Consider the following 22734-nt stretch of genomic DNA (forward strand, 5'->3'; position numbering starts at 1 on the left):
GTGAATCGCTGGCGGTTTAAGAGAAAATTCAACCTCTGAGATGCTCCGTTTCTGTTTGAATGTTGTAGGTAATGCTGGTTCTGCACTCCTGATAATAGCAACAAACAATCACACTGCCATACACAGCCACGAGTCTCACAGCATATAAACAGACCCTTTGGCCAACTCATCCATGCTGACCAAATTTCCCAAACTAGTCCCACTTGCCTGCATTTGACCCACATCCCTCTAAACACTTCCTATTCATGTACTTGTTTAAAACATCATTTAATTGTAACTGTACCTGCATCTACCACTACCTCTGACAGTGAGAAAAAAAGTTGCTCTTCTGGTCCTTTATAAATCTTTCTTTCACTACAAAACTAGGGGGCATATTTTTAAACTCCTCCACCTTAGGAAAAGACCTTTTCTATTCACCTTACCTAGTGCCCCTCGTAAACCTCTAGAAGGTCACCCTTAACTTCTTACGGTTCAGTGGAAGAAGTCCCAGCCTCTCCTTTACCAGGACATAACTCAAGTCCTGGTAAAACTTTTCTGAACCCTCTCCAACTTCATAATATCCTTCCTACGGCATAGTGACCAGAATTGTACACAGTACTCTAAAAGTGGCCTCACCAACTTCCTGGACAACCTCAGTATAACGTCTCAACTCCTATACTTAATGGTCTGAACAATAAAGGCAAGCATGCTAAACCACCTTAACCACCCTGTTGAGTTGTGATGCAACTTCAAAAGAACAATGTGCCTGAACGCCGCAGTTTCTCTATTCTACAACACTACCCAGGGCCTTATCAATAAGTCACCTCCGTGTTTGATTTACTGAAGTGCAATACCTTGCATTTATCTAAATTGAACTCCATCTGCCACTCCTCAACCCGTTGGCCTAACTGATCTCTTTGTAATCTTAGATAATCTTCTTCACTGTCCGCTATACCATGTGCTATACAATACGTCCAGCTCTAATCTGGATTTAGTTGTTGTGGGGGAGAGGAACAACAGACAAAATAGGGTGGAGGCTTTAGTACATCCATACAACCAGTGCATTAGGTCAATTAAAGTAACCTGCTCAAGTCTGACAGTTTAGTGACGTGACCTTAAATTTCTAATCTGCTGTTGATTTAAGATGTACAGTTGTAGGAGAATCCACACCACACATTCTTTTCATTCAAAAATCAAATATTTCCTCCCTATCTCTGACTAGCATTTCCCTGATGACCAATTACGTACTTTCCCACTTCTACTGAATTTGGATTAATTTGCTGTCTTATCAATCTACATTTACTTGGGTTTCTATTACGATTCTTTTTGCTGCTCTAATCAGGGAATAACAGTTTACACCTGGAAATTTAAAAATCAACTCCATATTTATTCAACTCTTAAAACTGGTGCAGTTCCTCTATTTAATACAATACATTATTCCTATTCTGACTGTATAAAGAAAACTCAGCAATTTCACATTTAATGTAAGCAGGATTTACATGAGAAATATTCCAGTGACTGAAAAGCATTTCATAACAACATTTGTGAAAGGGCTTGGTCAAGAATAAACAATTCATGTTGTGGTCCACGCCAGACTATCCACTGGATACTGATCACACTGCCTCATCTCGGAGCCCCAGATCTCCACGCAACTTTTGGCTTCTAGGAGTTTGACCAGTGATGATGGGGTTATTTTCACTCTCTGAAAGGACAACACAAGACATTTGAAAACCACAAGTAGAGGTAGCAAAAATCGTCCCCTACGGTAACTCTTCGTCTTCTTTCTCAATCCTCTTAAATTCCTTGTCGCAGTCCAGTCAGAAAAAGTGAATGAAGAAAAAAAGAGAGAAATAAGACCAAGGGTTCAGCTGGAGCTTGGGCTAGGGTAAGATATCCAGAAACAAATGTTTGAAACGCTGCACTATCTGCTAACTTAAGATCAGTGGACCAGACACTGAAAATATTCTGCAAACTGTCAACAGTAAAACCAACTGCCTAGACACCAATAGGAATTCAGGCTTGAATCCAGGCAAATAATATCATTAAGCTCAATTATGACCACTTGTATCACTGGGACAGTTCAGCTGATAGTGAGGAAGGAAAAGCTTTGCAAAGAGCTGAGCAATGATACTGACCAGTTGGCTTTAAAAAAGATATGTTGTGATGGGTCAGTAAATCCTTCAGTCTTTGGATCTCTGCGGAGAGTTTATTTCGTTCCTGAATTGGGAAGACATACATAGTGAACAAAATAAGTAACATTATGACAGATCCTAGAATGACTAGCCTGGAAATTCCAGCATTGAATGAATATAGGAGGCACTGATGTGATACAAAAGTAGAGAACAGACCACTCCACTCATGCTTTGCTTTAACAGAAAGAGGTAATCATAGGTGTGAAGTAAAGTTTGGAATAAATTTTCACTTTCCAAATAAAGTAACTGACAGCTGTCTCCATTTAAAGCAATAAATACATCACAACCATCCATTACCCCTCAGCAAGCACCAATTCACTTTTACCTCGTTACACCTGCTCAAGGTGGTGTCTTGCGACTGGTTCTGTTCTTCTATCTCTGGTCGAGTCTGCTTTTCTCCAGTAGGTTTTAGGTAACCTGCATTTTCAAATATCGCTCGCAGTAACTTCCTATAACCCTGAAATATACAGAGCAAAAATTAACTTGATCAGAGACTATATTGATCCAACATCTGGACAGTGTTCTCTTCACTAGAAAATAAGAGGTGGAAAGCGACTCCTACCTGAGGCTGGTTTTTGAATTCTGCAATGCCCCTCGACAATGAACAGCAGATTCACATAACTTATCAAAATGGCCCAGGCTTCACCAAACTTACTTGCTGAGTAATAAGGCCATCATAGAGTGATTGTTCTGCCTGGTCCCACTGATTCTGCAACTCTTGCTTCAGACTTGGATAAACTGCAAAAATAAATAAGTCTGAGCAGAAATGGTACAACCCATTTCCCCCTGCAGCCCTCAACCCAAACCAAATAAGTACTCTTCCACTCAAACAGCCCAGAAATCCCAACCCCCTCAAATTATTCCAAACGCTTGCCCTGCCCAAAATACTCATCAACAATAAAGTTCATTCCTCCTCTCAAAAATGTTTCCAAGTTTGCAAACCCAGTGTGAGTTAAGGTTGATAGTAGCCCGAATTGCCTCCAAGCACTGTGTTTCGTACAGATCATATGGATATGCAGGAGCTGCTTTTCATGTGGAAGGCTGATATTCCTTCACCTAACTAACAGCCTCATTCTCACTGCAAATGGCTGCATTTTCCTTACTCACCCAGTAAAGAATTGGGGTGGCATACCAGGGGCGTCTCGAAACTGAGCCAGTAGATACAAGTGTGGGGCTCGGAAACATGGATCAATTTGTGGCTGGGTCCACATTTAAGAAGAACCTGTGGAAAAGAGATGAGTTTCCACATGGGTATTACATGGTTCAGTTTGCCAGAGTGACCCAGGAATTGGTCAGTGAGATAACGAGGCATAAACTGGTATCCCCTTATGAGAGTTGTCAGGGGAAAAAGTCGTTACTTGCCAAATGACTCGCAGCATAAATCCCGCAAGAAAGATACTGTGAATGTTGTAAATCTGAAACCACATGAGTCTCTCTAATTCTTTTTATTACAACTGATCTTGAGGAAAAGTTGTAATTAACCTGGCAGTAGAGTGTGGAAATTCATTGGGTTCCAGCTTCCGATTACTGCACGGTACCCCGTAGTAAAATATTGTTTAGGTTTACACGGGAAGAATGTTGAAGATACTACCAATGAGTCAAGAGCCTGGGCACAGGAAAACAGGGAATGCGTACCTTGGTCTGTCTGTTCTTGGTGCCACAGGAATCTCCTTCCTTCATCCACATTCCCACAAATGTGTTGTTCTCAATCTCCCATTCCTGCCATATTCTACAAAACAGAAACTGACAGATTCAACTCTTATTTCATCACACCCTAATCCTAATTCAGTCCAACATTGTTCTGCACCTTGAAGAGTGACCCCATTTTCCATCCTTATCCCAACAAATGTGAACACTTGATCAGATTGTAGGAGTGACAAACTAATCCAACAGTTGGTTTGTGGAATTCAAAACACTATTCAAATTTGATATCTCTATATTCCCCCAGCCTATTGTGCATTCCTATGCACAGTATGTCCTTGCTGCATTTCTTGAATCTACTGGTATTGAAACCTAAAATTTTATTTTTACTCTTCCCCTTCCATAAATTGCTGGACTTCGCTACAGACTTAGTATGCATTTAGATTAGATTAGATTACCTACAGTGTGGAAACAAGCCCTTCAGCCCAACCAGTCCACACCAACCCTCTGAAGAGTTACCCACCCAGACCCGTTTCCCTCTGACTAATGCAACTAGCACTATGGGTAATTTAGCATGGCCAATTCACCTGACCTGCACATCTTTGCACTGAGAGAGGAAACTGGAGCACCTGGAGGAAACCCATGCAGACACGGGGAGAATGTGCAAACTCCACACAGTCAAGTCACCTGAAGCTGGAATCAAACCTGGGACCATGGTGCTGTGAGGCAGCAGTGCTAACCACTGAGCCACAGTGCCGCCCAATTTAGTTTAAAAAAAGATCCTTGGAGTCCTTCTTTTGTAAATAAGAGCTCTTTAAAATGGGCATTATTCTGTATAGGGCAGAAATTTTCAGTTGAGCGTAGTAGTTAAATTATCCACTTTGTGAAATGAGGCAAGTGTTCATAGGAACACAAAAATTAGAAACAGGAGTACACCATTCACCATTTCAGCCTGTTTAACCACTGATTGAGATCATGGCTGAACAAAAATAAGTCCGAAGAGTTCCAAAGAAGAATGACTGAACTCGAAACATTAACTGTTCTTTCTCTACTGCCAGAACTGCTGAATTATTCCAGCATTGTATTTGTTACTGTTGACTTGATTGTGTCCTAAATTCCATATTCCCCACCTACTTCTGATAATCTTTGATACTCTTTTTAATTAAGAATCTGTTTTCTCTGTCTTAAAAATATTAATGAATCTGCCTCCACCACTGGAGAGAATGATTCCAAAGACCTTCAGAGATAAGATATCTCCCAATTTCTGTCTTCAATGGAAGATCCTTTGATTTAAAGTAGTGTCATTCAATTCTTGTCTCAACCCATAAATGAAAATCTACAGTTAGCATCCCCCTTGTCAAGTCCTCTCAAGATCAGTGTCTCATGTCTCAATAAGATCACTGCATAATCTTGATTCTGATGCACACGGACCCAGCCTGAAAAGGGTCTTGTGCTACCATAGCAGGGTCCCTACCTCTGGTCAGGAAAGCTCAGATTTAAATTCCACCTGCTCCAGAGCTAAGTCATAATATGTCTGAGCTGATTGATGTAAAACAAAATCTACAGGGCCATCCTGTTCAACCAAAGATAATCAGTCTGTTTAGATTAGATTGGATTACTTACAGTGAGGAAATGGGCCCTTTGGCCCAACAAGCCCACACCAACCCTCTGAAAAGCAATCCATCCAGACCCATTCCCCTACATTTGCCAATTCACCTAACCTGCACATTTTTGGACTGTGGGAGGAAACCAGAGCACCCGGAGGAAACCCATGCAGACACAGAGAGAATGTGCAAACTCCACATAGACAGTTGCTTGAGACGGGAATTGAACGCGGACCTCTGGTACTATGAGGCAGCAGTGCTAAACACTGTGCTGCCCACTGACAAATACTGGAGCAGAAAGATCAATTATTACCATGACTCGGATTCGATCCAAGTAGCCATAACACAGAGTACTAACCACTGAATGATCATGGCACGCCACAGAACGCCACATCTTGGGTATCAATCAAACAAACCTCCTCTAAATTGCGTGTGATGTATTAACTGGCTTTCTTAGATGTGGAGATCAAAATTATATAAAGTACTCCAGATAACTACAACTCCAGCAAAACACCCCCATTTTCATATTCTATTCCCATTGCATTTGATTATGTTGCAGTTATACAGGATGTTGGTGAGGCCACTATTGGAGTACTATGTTCAGTTTTGGTCTCCTTGTTATTGGAAGGATGTTATCAAACTGGAAAGAGTGCAGAAGAAATTTACAAGGATTTTGCCAGGACTCAGTAATTGAGTTAAAGGGAGAGGTTGGACAAGCTAGGATCTTTTTCTTCAGAGTGTAGGAGACTGTCCCATATAAGACCTCTATAAGATACTAGTGAGAGAGGGTCATGACAACATGACCCTCTCTCACTGGTCTCCTTCCATACAGATAAGGAAGGACACCACTTCGACTGGGACAACACATCCATCCTTGGGCAAGCCAAACAGAGACACGCACAAGCATTCCTAGAAGCATGGCATTCCAACCGGAACTCTATCAACAAACACATTGAGTTAGACCCCATCTCCACTCCCTGAGAAAAAGAACCAGAAATGACATCACCAACCCAAAGAAACCCAAACATATAAATAGAAAGCAGGAATCATCATTGAAGATGTTACCTAGTAGGGTGATGAAATGTCTGAAAATGAACCTTCCAGTTCAGTGAGCAAACCTACATCCAGAACCTCAACCTGAGCTACAAATCTTCTCAAAACACACACTAATCTCTCTGTGCCACACTAGCCTCTCTGCAATCTCGCTCCATTTAACTAATATGCTGCTTTTCTATTCTTCCTGCCAAAGTGTACAAGTTTTCAGTGTCCAACATTATACTCACCCATGTGCCAAATTTTTGCCCCCTCACGTCTTCCTGTGCAACTCAATATGTCCCCTTCACAATTTACTTTTCTGCCTATCCTTGTGTTGCCAACAAATTTTGCAATCGTACATTTAATTCAACCAAGGAATTGATAATAAATTGAATATTTGAGCCCCCAGCTCTACTCCCGATGATGCTGCATTTGATTTAGAATGATGGAACAGACTTAGGAAGAGTAGGCTATTCAGCTTCTTATGTTCCTATGTCACATTTTGCCAACCTGAAAATAATCCATTTATACCTATTTCCTGTTTGCTAACTAATCCTCTATCGAGTCTATTATGTTACTTACACAATGGGCTCTTATTCTGTGCATAATCTTTGTTGTGGTACTTCCGTGCATACTCCTCCACACTGCAAGCAGCTCACTCTACCTCCCAACCCCTCTTATCTTGTGTTCTCCCCCACCCCACAACACACACACACAGCCAGCCAACTTCCCACTCAACTCCCAATGGTGGACATACCCTAGAATCCCGCTGTAAGCATTCCAGCGGAATGTCTGTTCGTGTTGAGTGACATTATGGAAGGGGCAGAACTCATACTTGTATCTGCAAAGAAAAAGGACAAGATATAGTAAGAACAATGGAATGAGACAGTCTATGAGGTTTATTGCTCATTATGATTACTTTAGATCTTTTAAATACTGCCCAGTTAGTTTCACACGTGCTCTTGTCCTATAAAATTTTCTTCTTCAAGCAGATAAATGTGATGTTACAGGTGTAATCTAGATTTCCAAAAGACTTTCAATAAAGGTACAAAATGATAGACTAATGAATATGGTCACACCCTAGGGTGCTAGGTTAAGTAGCAAAATGTATACCAACTGACAGAGATAAGTGGGCAAAGGGTATCTATTTACACTAGAGAAATGAGGTCCCTCAACAATTACTGCTAGGACCACCGTGCAGAATTTAAGATTCATATTTCTGGTTTGGATTTTGAAATCAACACAATTTCTAAATTTGCAAAGAATACCAAATAGGGAGGGATAGTGACAGCGAGAAGGCTTTTAAAGAAATGCTATTAATGACCTTGCAGCGTTATATGTAATAGGAGTCTTCAAAATTATTGAAAAATTTAATGTCTATGTTAGTCTTTCTTTCATGTGATGAAAAGCAAAACCCAAGGCTACTGATATAAAATGAGCCTCCTTTTGTGATCAGTGGGCACTACAAAGGCTTGGGTGCGTGATATTTCCCCAAAATAGGACAGTCATTGAGAAATCAAGTCAGGAATTCAGAAGAAAAGTGTTTATCAAGAGTGTGACAAGAATGCAAAACTCACTATCACAGGTAGTAATTGAGGTGACTAGTTATTGATCCATTTAAGGGGAAACCAGATGAACATATGTCAGAGAAAGGAATATAATATTGCTAGACAAATGGAGAAGTGTGGGGAGAGTTTTGAGTGGAACATAATGATTTGTTTTTGTCCTATATATTCTATGTACCAGCTGCCTTTTTAAAGGCTAATGTATTCGTTCTCATCATTCTTTCGCGTAGCATGGTCCAGTTTATAACAACTTGCTGCATAAAACTATTTCTTCTGATTTTAACTTTGGCCTCATTATATTACCCAAAGCCTTCTTTCAACATGTGTCACACCAGCTGTTTACAAAAATAATTTCCTTTAGATAATAGATTCCCTTATCACCAAAAATCTTTTACATAAAACATCAATAAAATCCATCCTCTTACACTATATTTACAGCAATAACTTTAATTGATACTCACACAGACTCCGTCATGCTGAAGCATTTCCCAGCAAGTCTGTGCAGATGAGTTGGGCCTAGATCAAAATAAAGCATAGTCAATTCCTGACTGGAACAAGGCCCCCTAACAATCACACTTCCATTAACTCCTCCCCTCAGCAAAGTTACAATTCTGGTGGGCAATCACTTACACATCCGCCTCATTCTCCCACTGGCAAACTCAATATTTCAGTCCTGTAATCAGAAACCCAGATCCATGCATAGGCAGAATCACTAGTCCCTCCTGATGCTGAAACTCAGTCACAAACAGGCAAAGTCACAAATCCATTCCCATCCCATTGCAAAATCATGTATACATCAGCCCCTTCCCTGGAAACACTCACAGTCACCAGCCATTGTCAGGTAAATAACTGAGCCCCCATTCCAGCAGGGAAGACTCCCATCAATATTATATACCTGAAATCGCAGCAGGATTGATTTTCGGTTGAAGTCTGTTTACTTGGGACAGGAAAGGATTGTTTAGCCTGAAAATAAAAATTGAGATGTATTTTATTTTTCTGAGAAGTTTTTTTTCATTTTTGCCTGTCCCTAATTTCCCAAAGGGCAGTTAAGAGTCAACCTCATTGCTGTGGGCCTGGAGTCACAGGTAGGCCAGACCAGTAAGGATGGCAGTTTCCTTCCCTAAAGGCAAAACCTTTCTGGTTCACTACAATCGACAATGGAGATCTGGTCATCATTGGACTCTGAATTCCAAATTTTTTTACATTGAATTCAAATTCTACCATCTGTCATGGTGAGTTTTGAACCCCTCCCCAGAACATTATGTGGGCCTATGGATTAACAGTCCAGCAATAAAACCACCAGGCCATCTCCTAGGAATTATAAAATACATTAGTAGTCTCCTCTCTGCAATTTTGGTCACCTCTTCAAAAAATGATCTGGCTCATCAGGCATGACCTATCTTTCTCAATCACCTGTAAATTTTCAAGCTGTTAATTAATCCCTCCTTAATTATCAATATCTTAATTTTAAACTCCAGTAATTTCCAGACAATTGATGTTAAAACAATTGGCCTGTAATTCTGTTATCCTTTCTTAAATAGCAGAGTGACATACACAATTTTCCATCTAAGGGAATGAGATCTGAATCAAAAGTACTTTGAAAAATCATATTCTCTGGCAATGCCAATATCCACTAATCATCGTTGAGAAGATTATGCTGAGCCACCTCTTTGAACCATTACAGTCTAAGTAGTGTACACCTAGTGCTGTTACAGAACTTAAACATTGTTGAAAGGAATTTAGAAGTTGAAGCTTTTTTTGTGAAACTATCAAAACTAGGCTGAGAGAGTTCTGATTGGTTGGATCAGTGTTAGTATATAAATGTATTTCAGGCTTGTCAGCAGCTTTTCTCCACCAACCAAATGCTGCTGTCAAGCCAAATAGATGTTTTGTCTACCACATTAATGAGTAATGTGAAATATGGGCTTCAGTACCAGTATGATGTCATGGTATGTAAACTTTATCAAACAACTGATCCCATTGATTGTTCACAGTCAACCAGCCCTTGTTTGTAAGCATCAGAAAAGTAAACATCATTAGTAGTGATTCAACTATTGAAAATCATGTATTATCATTCAGACTCTGCTGAATTACACCAAAAATGAATTACCTCAGCAAAAGGAATTTGTACATACATTATTTCTTCAAATTAAGCGTCATGGTAATAGTCATTCCTGTGGCAGCATACTGACAATTAGAATCTATCCAAGTGAAATCAAGGTTGAAAGGTAATTGTTGTTGCTACATTTCCATGCCAGCGATGGCCCAACCAATCAGCACCCATGCAATATACAACATACAACATGGGTGCTGGGGCAAAAATTAGGCGATAGTGAGGGGGTTTAAAAAAAAAGAGGAAAAAAAACACGAGTGTCAGATGGGCTGTTCACTCTGAGAAAAAAATAAAATAAAACGGTGTGTCGAGTCTGTTTCCTGCATCTTGGTTCTAATGAGTGCAAGATTTTTAAAAACTTCAATTCCTAATCACCTTCAGTAATATTAGAGAGTTCCAGGATTTTGACTCAAGAACAGTGAAAAATCAGTGAAATAGTTCCAAGTTAGGATGGTGTATATATTAGATGGGAAGTTGCAGACAGAGGTGATTACATGCATCTCATATCCTTGTCCCTATCGATGGCAGACATCATAGGTTGGAAAGGTGTGCTGAAGGTTTGTTGATGGTGGTACATGCTGCTGTCAGTGATGAAGGAAATCAATTTTGGGTTGGTGGATCAGACTCCTATCAACTGGGCTGCATCAGCCTGGATGGTTTCTGTCTTTTTGAGTGTTTTGCAGCTGAGCTGATCACATTCCTACCTTAACCCTTGTAGATCCTGGGTATGCTTGCAGGACTTATCAGATGGTTACTCACTCCGGAATTCCCAGCCTCTGATCTACTCTTGGTAGCCACAATAATTTTATCACTGGTACAATTCAATTTCCTCTCAAAAGTAACTGCTAAGATGTTAACAGTGGGGGATTCAACAGTAATGTCATACGGGCAACGGTTGGGTTTTCTCTTGAAAATAGTAATCATCATTGGATTGTGTGGTATGAGTTGTTCTGGTCATCCACTTCTTTTAAAATCCTGGGATGGAGAGCACCTAGTGCTGGGGATTTGTCACTCTTTAGTAGCATTAATTTTACAAGAAGTCTTCTCGTGCTCTTATTCACTGCTGCCCTAAGCCTTTTAAGTTGAGCTACGCTTGTATTTACCCATAAGTGTTTGGCTCATCCACAATCTTCATTTTGCCAGCTGAGACGATGAAAACTGCAAAAGAAGCACAAATACAGCCAGTTATTATCTGAAAGAATGGAGTTATGGCATTGATCAAAGTTAACTCGGGGATGTCCTGTACGCCTCAGCTCGAGGGGAAGGGAGACCCTAGAGTTAGTGAAGGCGGGGTCAGGAGGCAAAGCTGCCCTCAAGTGTTCCCCCCCCCCGAGGGGGAAGGGGTGCTCTCCCTCCGGCCGCACCCAGGTCAGCTCTGCAGCGTCCCCTCACCAACCGAGTGGCTGTTTGTCCCCCGGGGGCGGCAGACACTCACCCGGCAGCCAGAGCGCGAGGAGCCAGGAGCCGGCTATCGCCATGGTGACCGTTCGCGCTCTCTCTCTCCCCCTCCACCACCCCCAGTAACCCGGAGCCGGAACTACCCCCACCGCATCCGGGTAACCCGGAGCCGCGCGTGCCGGTCCCACGGAGCGAGGGTTCGGTTTCACCGTTTCCAAAAGAGTGGACCCGGTCGGAGCGAAGCCCGTGTGAGTTCGGGGCCTCATTCACTGGAGACGGTGGCAGCCCCCTGCCTGAAGGGCCTACTCCTGGAGTTCACTCCTTGGTCTGGGTCTAGGCCTTGAGCCTCTCCCTCTTCCCGCAGGTCGTTGAAGGGATTGATGAGAGAACGCTGCACAGACTTTGAGGCGCTGGTTACGGTTTTCCAAAGTGCTTTAGATGCTAGAAAAGCCCCAGCAAGTTTGGGAGCTGGCAATTTAGCAACTATTCAAGAAGAGGGGAAATCAGGGAAAAGAATGAGAGCTGTCTGGCTCAAGTCTACTGAAAATACTGGGATATGTTTTAAAGGAAGTCTTAACAGTGTAGTTAGAAATTCACAGTATGACCAGACAAAGTCAATGTGGATTTACAAAAATAAAATTGTATTTGACAAATGCATTTGGATGGTTAAAGGGGTGTTACTGTTAGTTTGGGTTACAAGACCATTAGTTGTATAATGTACTTGGGTTTGAAGAAGGTGCCATGTGAAAAGTTGGCGTACATGATCAGCGCTAATGGGAATCAAGAGTAATAATGTGTATTATTTAACAGGAAGTGAGCAGTAGGGATATCCAGGAGATTTTCAAGTTGGCAGGATGTAACAAGTCTAAAGCCATGAGGCTCTAGAGTAGAGAATCCTTTAACTGAAGCAATTTCTCTTCATCTCAGTACTGTCAATCCCTTCGCACACTTTTTTTTTAGATTCCTCAGCTATTTTATAGCCTGCAATTACAATTTACCCCACCTTACAAGAGGCAACAAAGACTTTTATACAGGCCAAGTAATCAGGCAACTGAGTGATAGATGAGTATAATATGAGGTCATTCATTTTGGTTGTATAGAAATTTATAATAGAGGAGAAAGGTGAATACTTTTTTTGATGGTCAGTGAGATTTGGTGAAATAGATGGAGAATTGTGGTGGTATCCTGTTGTGTAACATGATATAAACTCATGATGAATGGTGAGAGGTATTGATGCGGTCATCTGTCACTCAGCATCGGGTAGGAAATTAACCTTGAAAGGTTTCAGGGGAAGGCAGATCTCTGTCTCTGCTTCATGAGTGGAAGCTCTTGTTCAGCCCCTTTTCCTCTCTCTGTGGCTGCACCCTTCTCACTGTCATTTGACAAAGGACAGCCCTGAGGCTTGGCTGGTAATAAGTAGAGAAGCATGCAGGTCCAAGAGTAGACTTGGACCCTGGGAAATGCAAATCTGAAAATATTCCTGTGGAGAATGTTAAAGACAAATTTTAAATATAAATTCCAAACAGGAGGAGACAGGTGTTAGGGTAGAGAATGGGGCATTGGGATTAGTTAGGATGAATTGGGTAACAAGATTAGTTTTTGATGAGAATAGTGTGTTGCAATTTTTGACGTGACAGTAAGGTAATGGAATGAATTTGGGTTTACGATGATGTGCATAGATTTTAGGACCCTGAAGCAAACTCTGATGTCACAGGGCCGCCCTGCCACTGGGCAAAAATAGCACTGTGTAGGCAGAAATAAAATGGTAGCTAGAAGATAGCAGATGGGTGTGTGAGAGATCATAGGATCAGGTAATTATAGAATCCTTACAGTGTGGAAGCAGGCCATTTGGCCCAGTAGGTCCACACCGACCCTCCAAAGAGCATCCCATCCCCCGACCCTATCCTTGTAACTTTGTATTTCCCATGGCTAATGCACCTAACCTGCACATGTGTGGACTGTGGGAAGAAACCGAAGTACCTGGCGGAAACCTCCATAGACTCGGGGAGAACATGCGAACTCCACACAGTCGCTCGAGGTTCTGAGTCGAACCCGGGTCCCTGGTGCTGTGAGGCACATGTTGAAAATAGTCTTAGCAATCTAACAGAGCCTGGCATATCTCATGTTATCATGTATAGTTGTATTTAGTATGGATATACAGTTAAATAGTTCTATAAAAGTCTAACCTGACAATCTTGCCTTTTCAGTCAGCCTGTCTTGAATACAAAACTCCCGCATAGAACCACACAACAAAAGATGGTGGCAGCAACCACATCCACTGCCTAGAAAATCGTGGCGATAGTGAAGATCAAAAAAACAGAACTGAAATTATTTAAAGAGAAGACCTTGAAAAATCACTTTTCCAAAAAGGACCATAGAACTGAACAGCTGCTGTGAAGGAAAAATCTCTGACCAGAAAGCTCTTGCAGGGAAACAAGTGAAGACAACTGTAAGTTGATAAAAGCCTTTTACAGCTACAAATAAGGGGACAAACTTTGAAAGGAAAAGAAAAGGCGGTGACAGCACTAAAAGCACAGTAAAGCACAGTAGCAGTGAAGGGGATCAAGCAGATGTGAAAAGAAGCCAATTACCTGACACCCAAAGCAAATTTGATACCTTAGAGGAAAAATCAATAACTACTTAGCTGGGCAGCAGAGTTAAGACTTCTGGTATTCATTTACAGCTTCAGTTTATTTGTTTGATAGCCAAATTTATCAATATGCAAGTTAAGAGAATTCGTCAGAAAAAAGATGATGTGTGACATTTGAAAACATTACGAGTGAAGATCATTGTTTGGAATTAAACACCCCAGCAGTTAAGTTAGGGAAATCTTTATTATTTTAATTGTTTGCATGAGAAAATAAAATTTTATTCAGCAACTAAGCAGTTTTTAAAATTTTAATTGCAAAAATATAACATTTGAGACAAAGGAAATGTGCATAAATCTAATCATGTGGTGAATTCATCAAAAAAAATTTCAGTTGTGGAAAATGTTGGCACAAATGACATTACCACAGCCACCTTTGATGCAATCAAAAATCAATTAATCTTATTGATTGAAGGCATTTTGAGAAAGTTTCTACCCAAACATCCTTCACTCATCAAAGCAAAGGAATATCTTCATTCTAAAGGAAAGCCAAACTTTATGTTAAAAATAGCATTTAGGACAGCGGAACCTTCCAAACACAGATATAGGGTTCAAAAGAGAGGGCGCGGCTGTTGGATTAGTTTAAATTGAGAATGGGTCCACTGGATTGGTTTTTCATGAGATCAGGGCTGTCAAAGAGTGAGGCAGTAGCATTAGTTTGGGATGAGAGTGGCCCAGTGGGATTAATTTGGGATGAGAGTGGTATTTAGTAGGATTAGTTTGGTTCTGCTCCAGTGAAGAACTAGCACATACAAGGCTTCCTCTTCTGGAAATGTTGGTAGGGTTATCAAAGTTGTTTGTATTTGAAATAACACAGTGATGCTGTTAATTCTTGGCTGGCTATAATTGTTTTTATCAGGCACCATGGACTAAATCATTAACAGCTCCACATTAGCCCTTGTTCAAATGAGGCGGAAGAAACAGACACAGACGAGTAAGCGAGCAGCTCCAAAATGGAAAGATGCTCGTCATCAGCAGAAAGGGTGCTCCTTGGAGTCATTCACTGAAGATGTTCATGAGGCTGTACAAGGTGGGTGATTGTTGCCCTAGAACGAGTAAACTGCCTAAGACTAGAAGCTGTTACTGTAAGTGGGAGGCTATTTCATTCTCTTTCTCTCTCTGTCACTCTCTCTCTCTTAGTCTGAACTCTAGGTTGCTTGCTTTCTTACTTCCTGGTCAAAAACTCACTGGAACAGTGGAACACAATCAGTACGTTAACAAGACTGGAAGTTAAAAACTCTGAACCTACTGTTAATATTTACCCAATGTGGGCAGTTTTCAGATTCCTGTAAATGTCCTTCAGTTTGATACACCATCTTAACTGTTGATTGAGCTTACGTTTGTTTGTTCTATAACCTGTGGGAATGGTTGATTTGCAGCTGTTGATAATGGGGTCTCTGAGGATGGGTCGTGTCCCACATTTCAGTTCCCGTGTCCACTGGCCATGTGGGAACTAGGACACTGTGACACAAAGCGATGTACAGGCAGGAAGCTTGCTCGCAAAGGGTTTGTCCGCAACTTGCGTATCAGTGAAAGGTTCAGTGGATTAGTTCTCACTCCCATGGGAACCAGATACGTCTCCCCTATGGACAGGTAAGCAAAATGTTGAGTAAAATAAACGTTAAAAATAAGAATCTGGATTAAGAAATGAGGAAAGAGTGTGTTAACTAGAAATCTGTAATAATATGTTCAATTGAGAAATGTTTTCTCTGTTTATGAATAAATTCTAATTCATTAATTTTTTCAATAACAGTGCAGATTGTACAGCTACAAATGTAGAATAAAATAATATAGAGTCTGCACAGTCCTAGCGAACACTCCCACAGCAGGTACACCTTGTATTAGATAAAGAGTAAAATCCCTTTCTCCCCAACTAGAAGCTGCTTCTATTTGAGTCCTTCTGTTCGGGATTGTTTCTAGTGACAGGAAGCTGATAAGTAAGGAATGAAAGCAATGTTCTTTTGATGTTTTTGAATGGGTACATGCTTTCTCTCCAGAGAGATCGTGGCACAAGGTGGTGTGGCTGTCATCGATTGCTCCTGGGCTAAACTAGATGACACTCCATTCACAAAAATGAAGGGAAGATACCCCAGACTATTACCTTACCTCATTGCTGCTAACCCAGTAAATTATGGACGACCCTGCAAGCTTTCCTGTGTTGAGGCATTTGCTGCCACTTTCTGTATTGTTGGTAAGTTTGTGGTAATTGAGAACAGAATGTATTATGCAGTCATGACTTGTTTAGTTTGAAAAGTTCTCTCCTATTGTCACTGAATAATACTGACTTTTCATTTCATGGAATCCAGTAATACCCTTACACCTTCCTGCCTTTTGTATTTTCTTAGTAAGTGCAGATGGAAAGAGTAAACTGTTAGACTGTGGAAAAAAAACAGCTTAATCTAATCTAATCTCATTTTCTGCTTTTTTTTGAGTGTGATTATTGTGGATGGGTGGGGTCAGAACAGAGTAACAACCCTAAGGTGGACAAAGTTAAAAATCTCACAACACCAGGATATAGTTCAACAGGTTTATTTGGAAGCACTAGCTTTCAGAAATTTGCTCCTTCATCAGGTGGCCACATCCACCTGATGAAGGAGCAGCGCTGTGAAAGCTAGTGCTTCCAAATAAACTTATTGGGCTATATCCTGGTGTTGTGAGATTTTTAACTTGGTCCACCCCGTCGAACATGTTCAACCCTAAGATGAGGCAGCAACCCTAGGCATGGATTTGAAGAAATCTGGAGTGGTAGAGGTTCATCCATGTTTACCACAGCGTCTTGTTTCTAATAGGGTTTCCAGAGCTGGCTGAGGTTCTACTAAAGAAATTCAAATGGGGGAAAACGTTTTTGCATCTAAACCAAGCATTGTTGGAGAAGTATCGTGCGTGCAGGAGCGAAGCAGAGGTGCTACAGGCTGAACAGGAATGGCTGGCTTCAGATGGAGAACCAGAGGAACACGAGGGTAAAATCATCTTGCACATAATTTATCCTTATGGTATTTGCTCCTTGTCAGGTGCCCTTTCTCAAGAGGCCCTTCCTTTTTCAACTTGGACTGAACATTGACAGTGTATTCAAGCTTGATTTTGTTCTATATGATGTTGCTTGGCTTATGGTTAAGATCAGAAAGCCTACATGTAACATGGAACTCGATGAGAGCAGTTAATTTAAGGAGAATGGTCTAAGTATAAAGTGAGTAAAGTGTTGAAGTTCTGTGTTGTCTTCTAATTGCAGAAGAATTAATTTTTCAGATCCATTTGATGTTGATTCGGGGAAAGAATTCTGTAATCCCAATAGACCCAACCTTGGAAGGTAAAATCTCATACTTCATTTTTATTTTGTTATGTTTTCACCAATAAATATTGAGAAAACCAAAGCTACCTTATTCAGCTCCTGCTCATAACTGTCCAGCCTCAGTCCCACTAACCTGCTTGGCAGCTTTATTGTGTATTTGATGTTTACAGTGATGTGAATATCCTGTTGAATTTGAAAGTCTTGTGGAATCATACAAAAGTAAAATACTACAGATGCTGGAAATCTGAAATCAAAACAAAAATACTGCACATATTCAGCAAGTCAGGGAGCATATATGAAGAGAAACAGTTAATGTTTCAGATTGATGGCCTTCCATCAGACTTATGCTCTCAAAAAGAGTCATTGATCTGAGATGTTAATTCTGTTCCTTTCCATGAATGCTAACTTAATATTTCCAGCATTTTCTGCTTTTATTTTATAGAATGATTACAGTGGGGCAGGAGGCCTTTTGGCTAGTTTTTTTGGCTCTCTGCAAGATCAACTCAGCTAGTCCCTCTTCTTTACCATTTTTCTATAATCTTGCAATTTTTTTCTTTTCAAGTATATATGTAATCTTTTTAAAGTCACAGTTGAATCTGCCATCAACACACACTGAGGCAGTGTATTCTAGATCCTAATCATTTGCAGCATTGAAAAAACAGCTTTTCCTCATGTCTTCCTTTGCCATTTACCTTCATGGGCGGCACGGTGGCACAGTGGTTAGCACTGCTGCCTCACAGCGCCTGAGAACCGGGTTCAATTCCCGACTCAGGCGACAGACTGTGTGGAGTTTGCACGTTCTCCCTGTGTCTGTGTGGGTTTCCTCCGGGTGCTCCGGTTTCCTCCCACAGTCCAAAGATGTGTGGGTCAGGTGAATTGGCCATGCTAAATTGCCCGTAGTGTTAGGTAAGGGGTAAATGTAGAGGTATGGGTGGGTTGCGCTTCGGCGGGTCGGTGTGGACTTGTTGGGCCTAAGGGCCTGTTTCCACACTGTAAGTAATCTAATCTTATATTGGTGTCCTCTGGTTTTCACCGTTCCACCAATAAGAATCATTTTTCTGGGTTCTCTTTCTTTAGCACTGCCAACCTCCTCAATCCTGTCTTCACTGAGGAAACCAAATCCAATTCCAGCTTCTCCAATTCTCTCATCCTTGGAACAATTTCTATTTCTTTTTCTACATCCTCTCTAAAGCATTCACATCCTTCCTAAAGTCAGATGTCTGGAATTGTAGGCAGTACTCCAATTGAGGCTGAAGTAGTGTTTTACAAAGATTCATTGTAGCTTTCTTGCTTTTGTCTTCTATTCTCATAATTATAAAGCCTAAGATCAGATATAACTTTTTAAATTGCTTTCTCAACCTACTTGCCCACCTTCAGCAATATATGTACACATATTTCCAGGTCACCAACCTCAAAAAGCAGCTTTCGTATAGATAATGGTCACCACCTACTTCAGCATCTTGATAGAAAAACAACAGAGGTGGTCAAAAGCATGGTCAAAGTCATGGGTTTTGTTGGGTTTCGGAGGTGAGGGGTTTAGGCAGTGAATTTGAGCACAGACAGCTGATAGTACAGAATTGTTTGGGGACTGAAAACAATACTTCCAGATTTGCCAAGGAAGTTGAAGGAAGTTATCGTTCATCCAAAACTTGATACATGACAAGCAATGTGACGAAACTGAGACAGTGAAGGAGCTGAGAGAAATAGAGTTAGGTGTTGTCGGTTTACGTGTGAATATATGTGGGAAGAGAGATAGTTGGTGAAGATGGTTTGGTAAAAATGTGGTCAGGAAAACAAATGTGAGGAGCCCTACCAAGCTGAACAGTGGGAACCGTTGTTCCAGAAAGTTGGCAAGATCAAATACGTCAAAGTTTTTGGAGAGGGCACAGTCACAGAATATTATTTGTGAGTTTGCTGAAGCCTGTTTCTGCTGCATGTGGGATGGATACTTGTTTGGGAAAAACTCAAATGTGGTTGTGGACAGATGGATGTAGATTGGCAGTTCATCTAATTTAACATTCTTGGCCACATTTGCTATCCCCATGGCCTTACCCTGCTTACTCAGTACAATCTACAGCCTAATACACCGATCAGACTTCCAGGCAAAACTGCTGCACTTCTTCCCCTCGCTAGCTCCACAATCAGATATATTTTTCCACAGGCTTATCCCTTACCTCTGGAGAACTCTCTCTTTACCTTTTGATTTTGCCTTGTCCTCCAATCTGACCATTTCAATCATGAGTTTTCTCAACTCTGCTATTTCATCTGCTATAGCTTGGGCTGTTTTCTCCAGTAGAATGCTTGATACCGTAATGGGTTTAGAAACACAAGTGTTTCACGTCCTGGGAAAAATTTAGTAAACAAAATCGTTCTTGTGCTGCAGTTCTACTAATCTCCTATTGGTGGTGCTATGATGGCATGGACAGCAGTTTCCAGTGGCTTTGTAACACTTCACAAAATGAGAGTTTAAAATTTGGAAATTGAGTTTTCGTAGAAGACAACTTATTCAGCGTGAAATTAAATTGATGGAGCTATTCAGTCACGTTTTTCAATGCAAAACTGGTGAAGCAGATTTGTTAGAAAAGTGAGGTTTGTGTGTCAGTTCTCTTGGCTAGATGGGATGGTGGAGATGGTTCATCACGTCATGCTCTCAAGGTCTGTGGTGTGAGGGTTGCTGAGTTCATCTATCTATAGTGTTAATTACCTGACCAGATACTGGTACAACCATTGTTCTGGTACAGCAGAAGTTATCAATGAGTTTCAGTTTACTTGATAAAGCTATTTAAAGCTTGCATCTTGCCTTCTAGTTGGCAACATGAATTAAACTTTTCCTTTTATACTCATGCACCTCAAGCCCCTCGTCCTATGTCAATGATGATGTTTGATGTGTAGGTGACCACAAATACTTTCAAATTTGTGTAGAAATTGGATTCTGTTTTCTGCAGTAAGTGTAGTACAATGTCAGGCGAATTTTGTATATTCTAATCCAGGTCTTTAACCTTACAGTTTAAAAATTGTAATCCATTTAAAAATGGATAAGAATAGACCAGGTTATGTTAGGAACAAGTGCAAAGTTGTATCACTTCAATTTTTAATAACACCAGACCAGTGTCAATTAGGAATTTGTCGATTGTTTTCTTTCCTGTAAAAACTTAGCAGCACTGGTACATTTTCACCACTTAATTCTTCAAAAGCTGCATTTATCTCAAAGAGAAACATTAAATTGACCTGGAGGATGAAGAATTCAAATATTGTACACTGCCCGATTAACTATAGGCTTCAGTACAGAGAAGGAGTTTTCTGTCCCGTCAAACACACTGAAGATATGTACAGCACAGGTTAAATAAAACAATAGGTAATATTAATCTTACGATAGTCCCTGACCTATTGCATTTTCCATAATTTTATGTTTTCATTGCAGAATTTGCAGCTTTCACAATTCTCTTTATAATCTATTTCAGAGTTGTGGAGACTGAAGGAGATATTAGTGATAGTGATGATGATTCTGAGGGGGAAGATGAAGATAGTGAATCTGATGAGGAGAATACAGCAGATGTTCATGGTCTAAAAGGAGACCACACAGCATGCAGAGAGGAGGAACCAACAGTAAAAGTCATCAGCAATGCAAAGGTTTAAAGCTGAATCAAAGGGGAAGCAATCATCTTCCCTGCTCATGGACCTTCTTTCTTAAAGAAAAAAATAAAATAGGATCTGTATAGTGTGTAGTGTTTAATGGAACAGGAGAACTTGGATATTTATCTTTCAGACACAGGATAATCCGAAGGGAATAACATTCACTGGAATACTTCTGAAGTGTAATCATTGTTGTAATGTGGGTAATGTGGCATATGAGAGGATCCTATAATCCAAGATAATGACCAGGTTATATTCTTTTTAGAACATGGAACATAGAAAAATACAGCGCAGTACAGGCCCTTCGGCCCTCGATGTTGCGCCGATCCAAGCCCACCTAACCTACACTAGCCCACTTTCCTCCATATGCCTATCCAATGCCCGTTTAAATGCCCATAAAGAGGGAGAGTCCACCACTGTTACTGGCAGGGCATTCCATGAACTCACGACTCGCTGAGTAATAATTATTCCATTCATGTTTTCTAATATCTCACCCAGTCTAATCCAATCATCCAAATTCAATATTTACATATTCTGATATTTTATATTTGTAGTAAATGAAAGTGGTTCCAACAAAGATGTTGTGGAACATCCTCCGAAGTGTTAGTTATGCTAAAATATATAAAGAAAGGAAAGTCTGATCTTTAAATAGCACATCTTCAAAAAATACCTTGCAGCACCTCATGTACAATGTACTATTGAAAGTATAGTTGCTTATGTGGCCATTTTAGCACACATGAAGACTCCTTGAGCAGTGCACTGAATGACCAGTTAGTTAAAAGATAAATGTTGGCCCAGGCAGTGGTAAAAGTTACTATTCTAAAGATATGGTCATGAGACTAGACTGAACAGATGAGACCTTGGTTTTAAGTCTCATTGGGAAAACAAAACAAGAGAACATCTCACTTGGTGTTATTCTTTTAAATGTTTTCAAAGCTACAATTACAAAAAAATTGACAGACAAAATTATCACAACTATACAATATTTCTTTGTAATACTTAGAAGAGCAAAGACAGGGGCCATAAAACCTAATTTAAAAAAACACAAAATATAGGATTATGAAAAAATTGTGGGATAAGAGTGACTACTGCAGCACAAGATCCATATCACAATGATGGTTAGGTGAGTTGATACAGGATCTATGTCCCACAGTGAAACATCCGGCACAGTGTGTGAATCACACAACAGTGAGCAGCTTCAGCACTGGATCAGTATCACCACGACAACGAAGCTACAGCATTGAATCAATATCATCACAAATTTAAGGAGCTCCACATTAACTCCAGAATTGCACAAGTTTGAGGAACTGTAACACAACTTCAGTATTTCTACAATGGTGACAGTGAGAAGCCACAGCGCCAGATCAATCATGTTCCAATGCTGAGGAGCTCCTGCATAGCTTTACTATCATCACAACAAAGTACCACTCCAACACTTGACATTCTGAAATTCTGAATGTTTATGTATAGTCGCATATTGCAGTCACTTATTCCAAGTTGGCTTGAATTTAATCCGGAGACACCTCTAGCTCCTTCATCATCTTAACAAAGTCCTGTGCTTCTCTATCAGCGGTCCGGCCCTCCAGCATCTTCATGATTGGTTTCATCACTGCAAAAATAAACACCTGTAATTGACAG

The 22734-nt window shown here is 40.6% G+C and overlaps 3 protein-coding genes across 6 annotated transcripts in view; 1 reads left to right on the forward strand and 2 right to left on the reverse strand.

The window, feature by feature from the left end:
* Positions 1–1345: 1345 nt before the first annotated feature.
* gnptg (N-acetylglucosamine-1-phosphate transferase subunit gamma) lies at positions 1346–11653 on the reverse strand. The gene is made up of 11 exons (XM_060840720.1): positions 11565–11653; positions 11233–11287; positions 8912–8979; positions 8478–8532; positions 7209–7292; positions 3807–3900; positions 3279–3393; positions 2827–2909; positions 2497–2628; positions 2115–2196; positions 1346–1681 (listed from the first exon to the last, which is right to left on the reverse strand). Exons 1-11 carry the CDS (start codon positions 11605–11607, stop codon positions 1593–1595), a joined length of 900 nt encoding a protein of 299 aa, XP_060696703.1. The 5' UTR covers positions 11608–11653; the 3' UTR covers positions 1346–1592.
* On the forward strand, positions 11473–22733 carry tsr3 (TSR3 ribosome maturation factor). 4 transcript variants are annotated; one of them, XM_060840719.1, is made up of 8 exons: positions 11473–11775; positions 13735–13976; positions 15034–15204; positions 15554–15767; positions 16172–16365; positions 16964–17134; positions 17421–17481; positions 22250–22733. In XM_060840719.1, the coding sequence occupies exons 3-8, from the start codon at positions 15081–15083 to the stop codon at positions 22338–22340; spliced, it is 855 nt and encodes a 284-aa protein (XP_060696702.1). In that variant the 5' UTR covers positions 11473–11775; positions 13735–13976; positions 15034–15080; the 3' UTR covers positions 22341–22733. The 4 variants fall into 4 exon arrangements, with proteins under 4 accessions (XP_060696702.1, XP_060696699.1, XP_060696701.1 ...); XM_060840716.1 differs by lacking the exon at positions 22250–22733 and adding an exon at positions 20925–21181 and having other exon boundaries at positions 11476–11775; XM_060840718.1 differs by lacking the exon at positions 22250–22733 and adding an exon at positions 20925–21181 and having other exon boundaries at positions 11476–11608.
* baiap3 (BAI1 associated protein 3) overlaps positions 22090–22734 on the reverse strand; it is a 69356-nt gene continuing 68711 nt past the window's right edge. The window contains exon 33 of the mRNA XM_060840980.1: positions 22090–22705. Within this exon, the coding sequence (XP_060696963.1) occupies positions 22605–22705 (101 nt within the window). The 3' untranslated portion in view covers positions 22090–22604. The remainder of the gene's footprint in view (positions 22706–22734) is intronic.

The sequence above is a fragment of the Hemiscyllium ocellatum genome, chromosome 20 (assembly GCF_020745735.1).
Source record: "Hemiscyllium ocellatum isolate sHemOce1 chromosome 20, sHemOce1.pat.X.cur, whole genome shotgun sequence".
NCBI lineage: Eukaryota > Metazoa > Chordata > Chondrichthyes > Orectolobiformes > Hemiscylliidae > Hemiscyllium > Hemiscyllium ocellatum.

Coding starts and splice junctions, on each gene's coding strand:
- gnptg (XM_060840720.1), bottom strand. CDS start 11,607: ATGGCGATAGCCGGCTCCTGGCTCCTCGCGCTCTGGCTGCCGG. Junction 11,288..11,564: donor CCTCGCGCTCTGGCTGCCGG/GTGAGTGTCTGC, acceptor CTTCTTTTGCAG/TTTTCATCGTCTCAGCTGGC. Junction 3,394..3,806: donor CCAAGAACAGACAGACCAAG/GTACGCATTCCC, acceptor TCTTTTCCACAG/GTTCTTCTTAAATGTGGACC.
- tsr3 (XM_060840716.1), top strand. CDS start 15,081: ATGAGGCGGAAGAAACAGACACAGACGAGTAAGCGAGCAGCTCCAAAA. Junction 15,205..15,553: donor TGTTCATGAGGCTGTACAAG/GTGGGTGATTGT, acceptor GTTGATTTGCAG/CTGTTGATAATGGGGTCTCT. Junction 17,135..17,420: donor AGAACCAGAGGAACACGAGG/GTAAAATCATCT, acceptor TTAATTTTTCAG/ATCCATTTGATGTTGATTCG.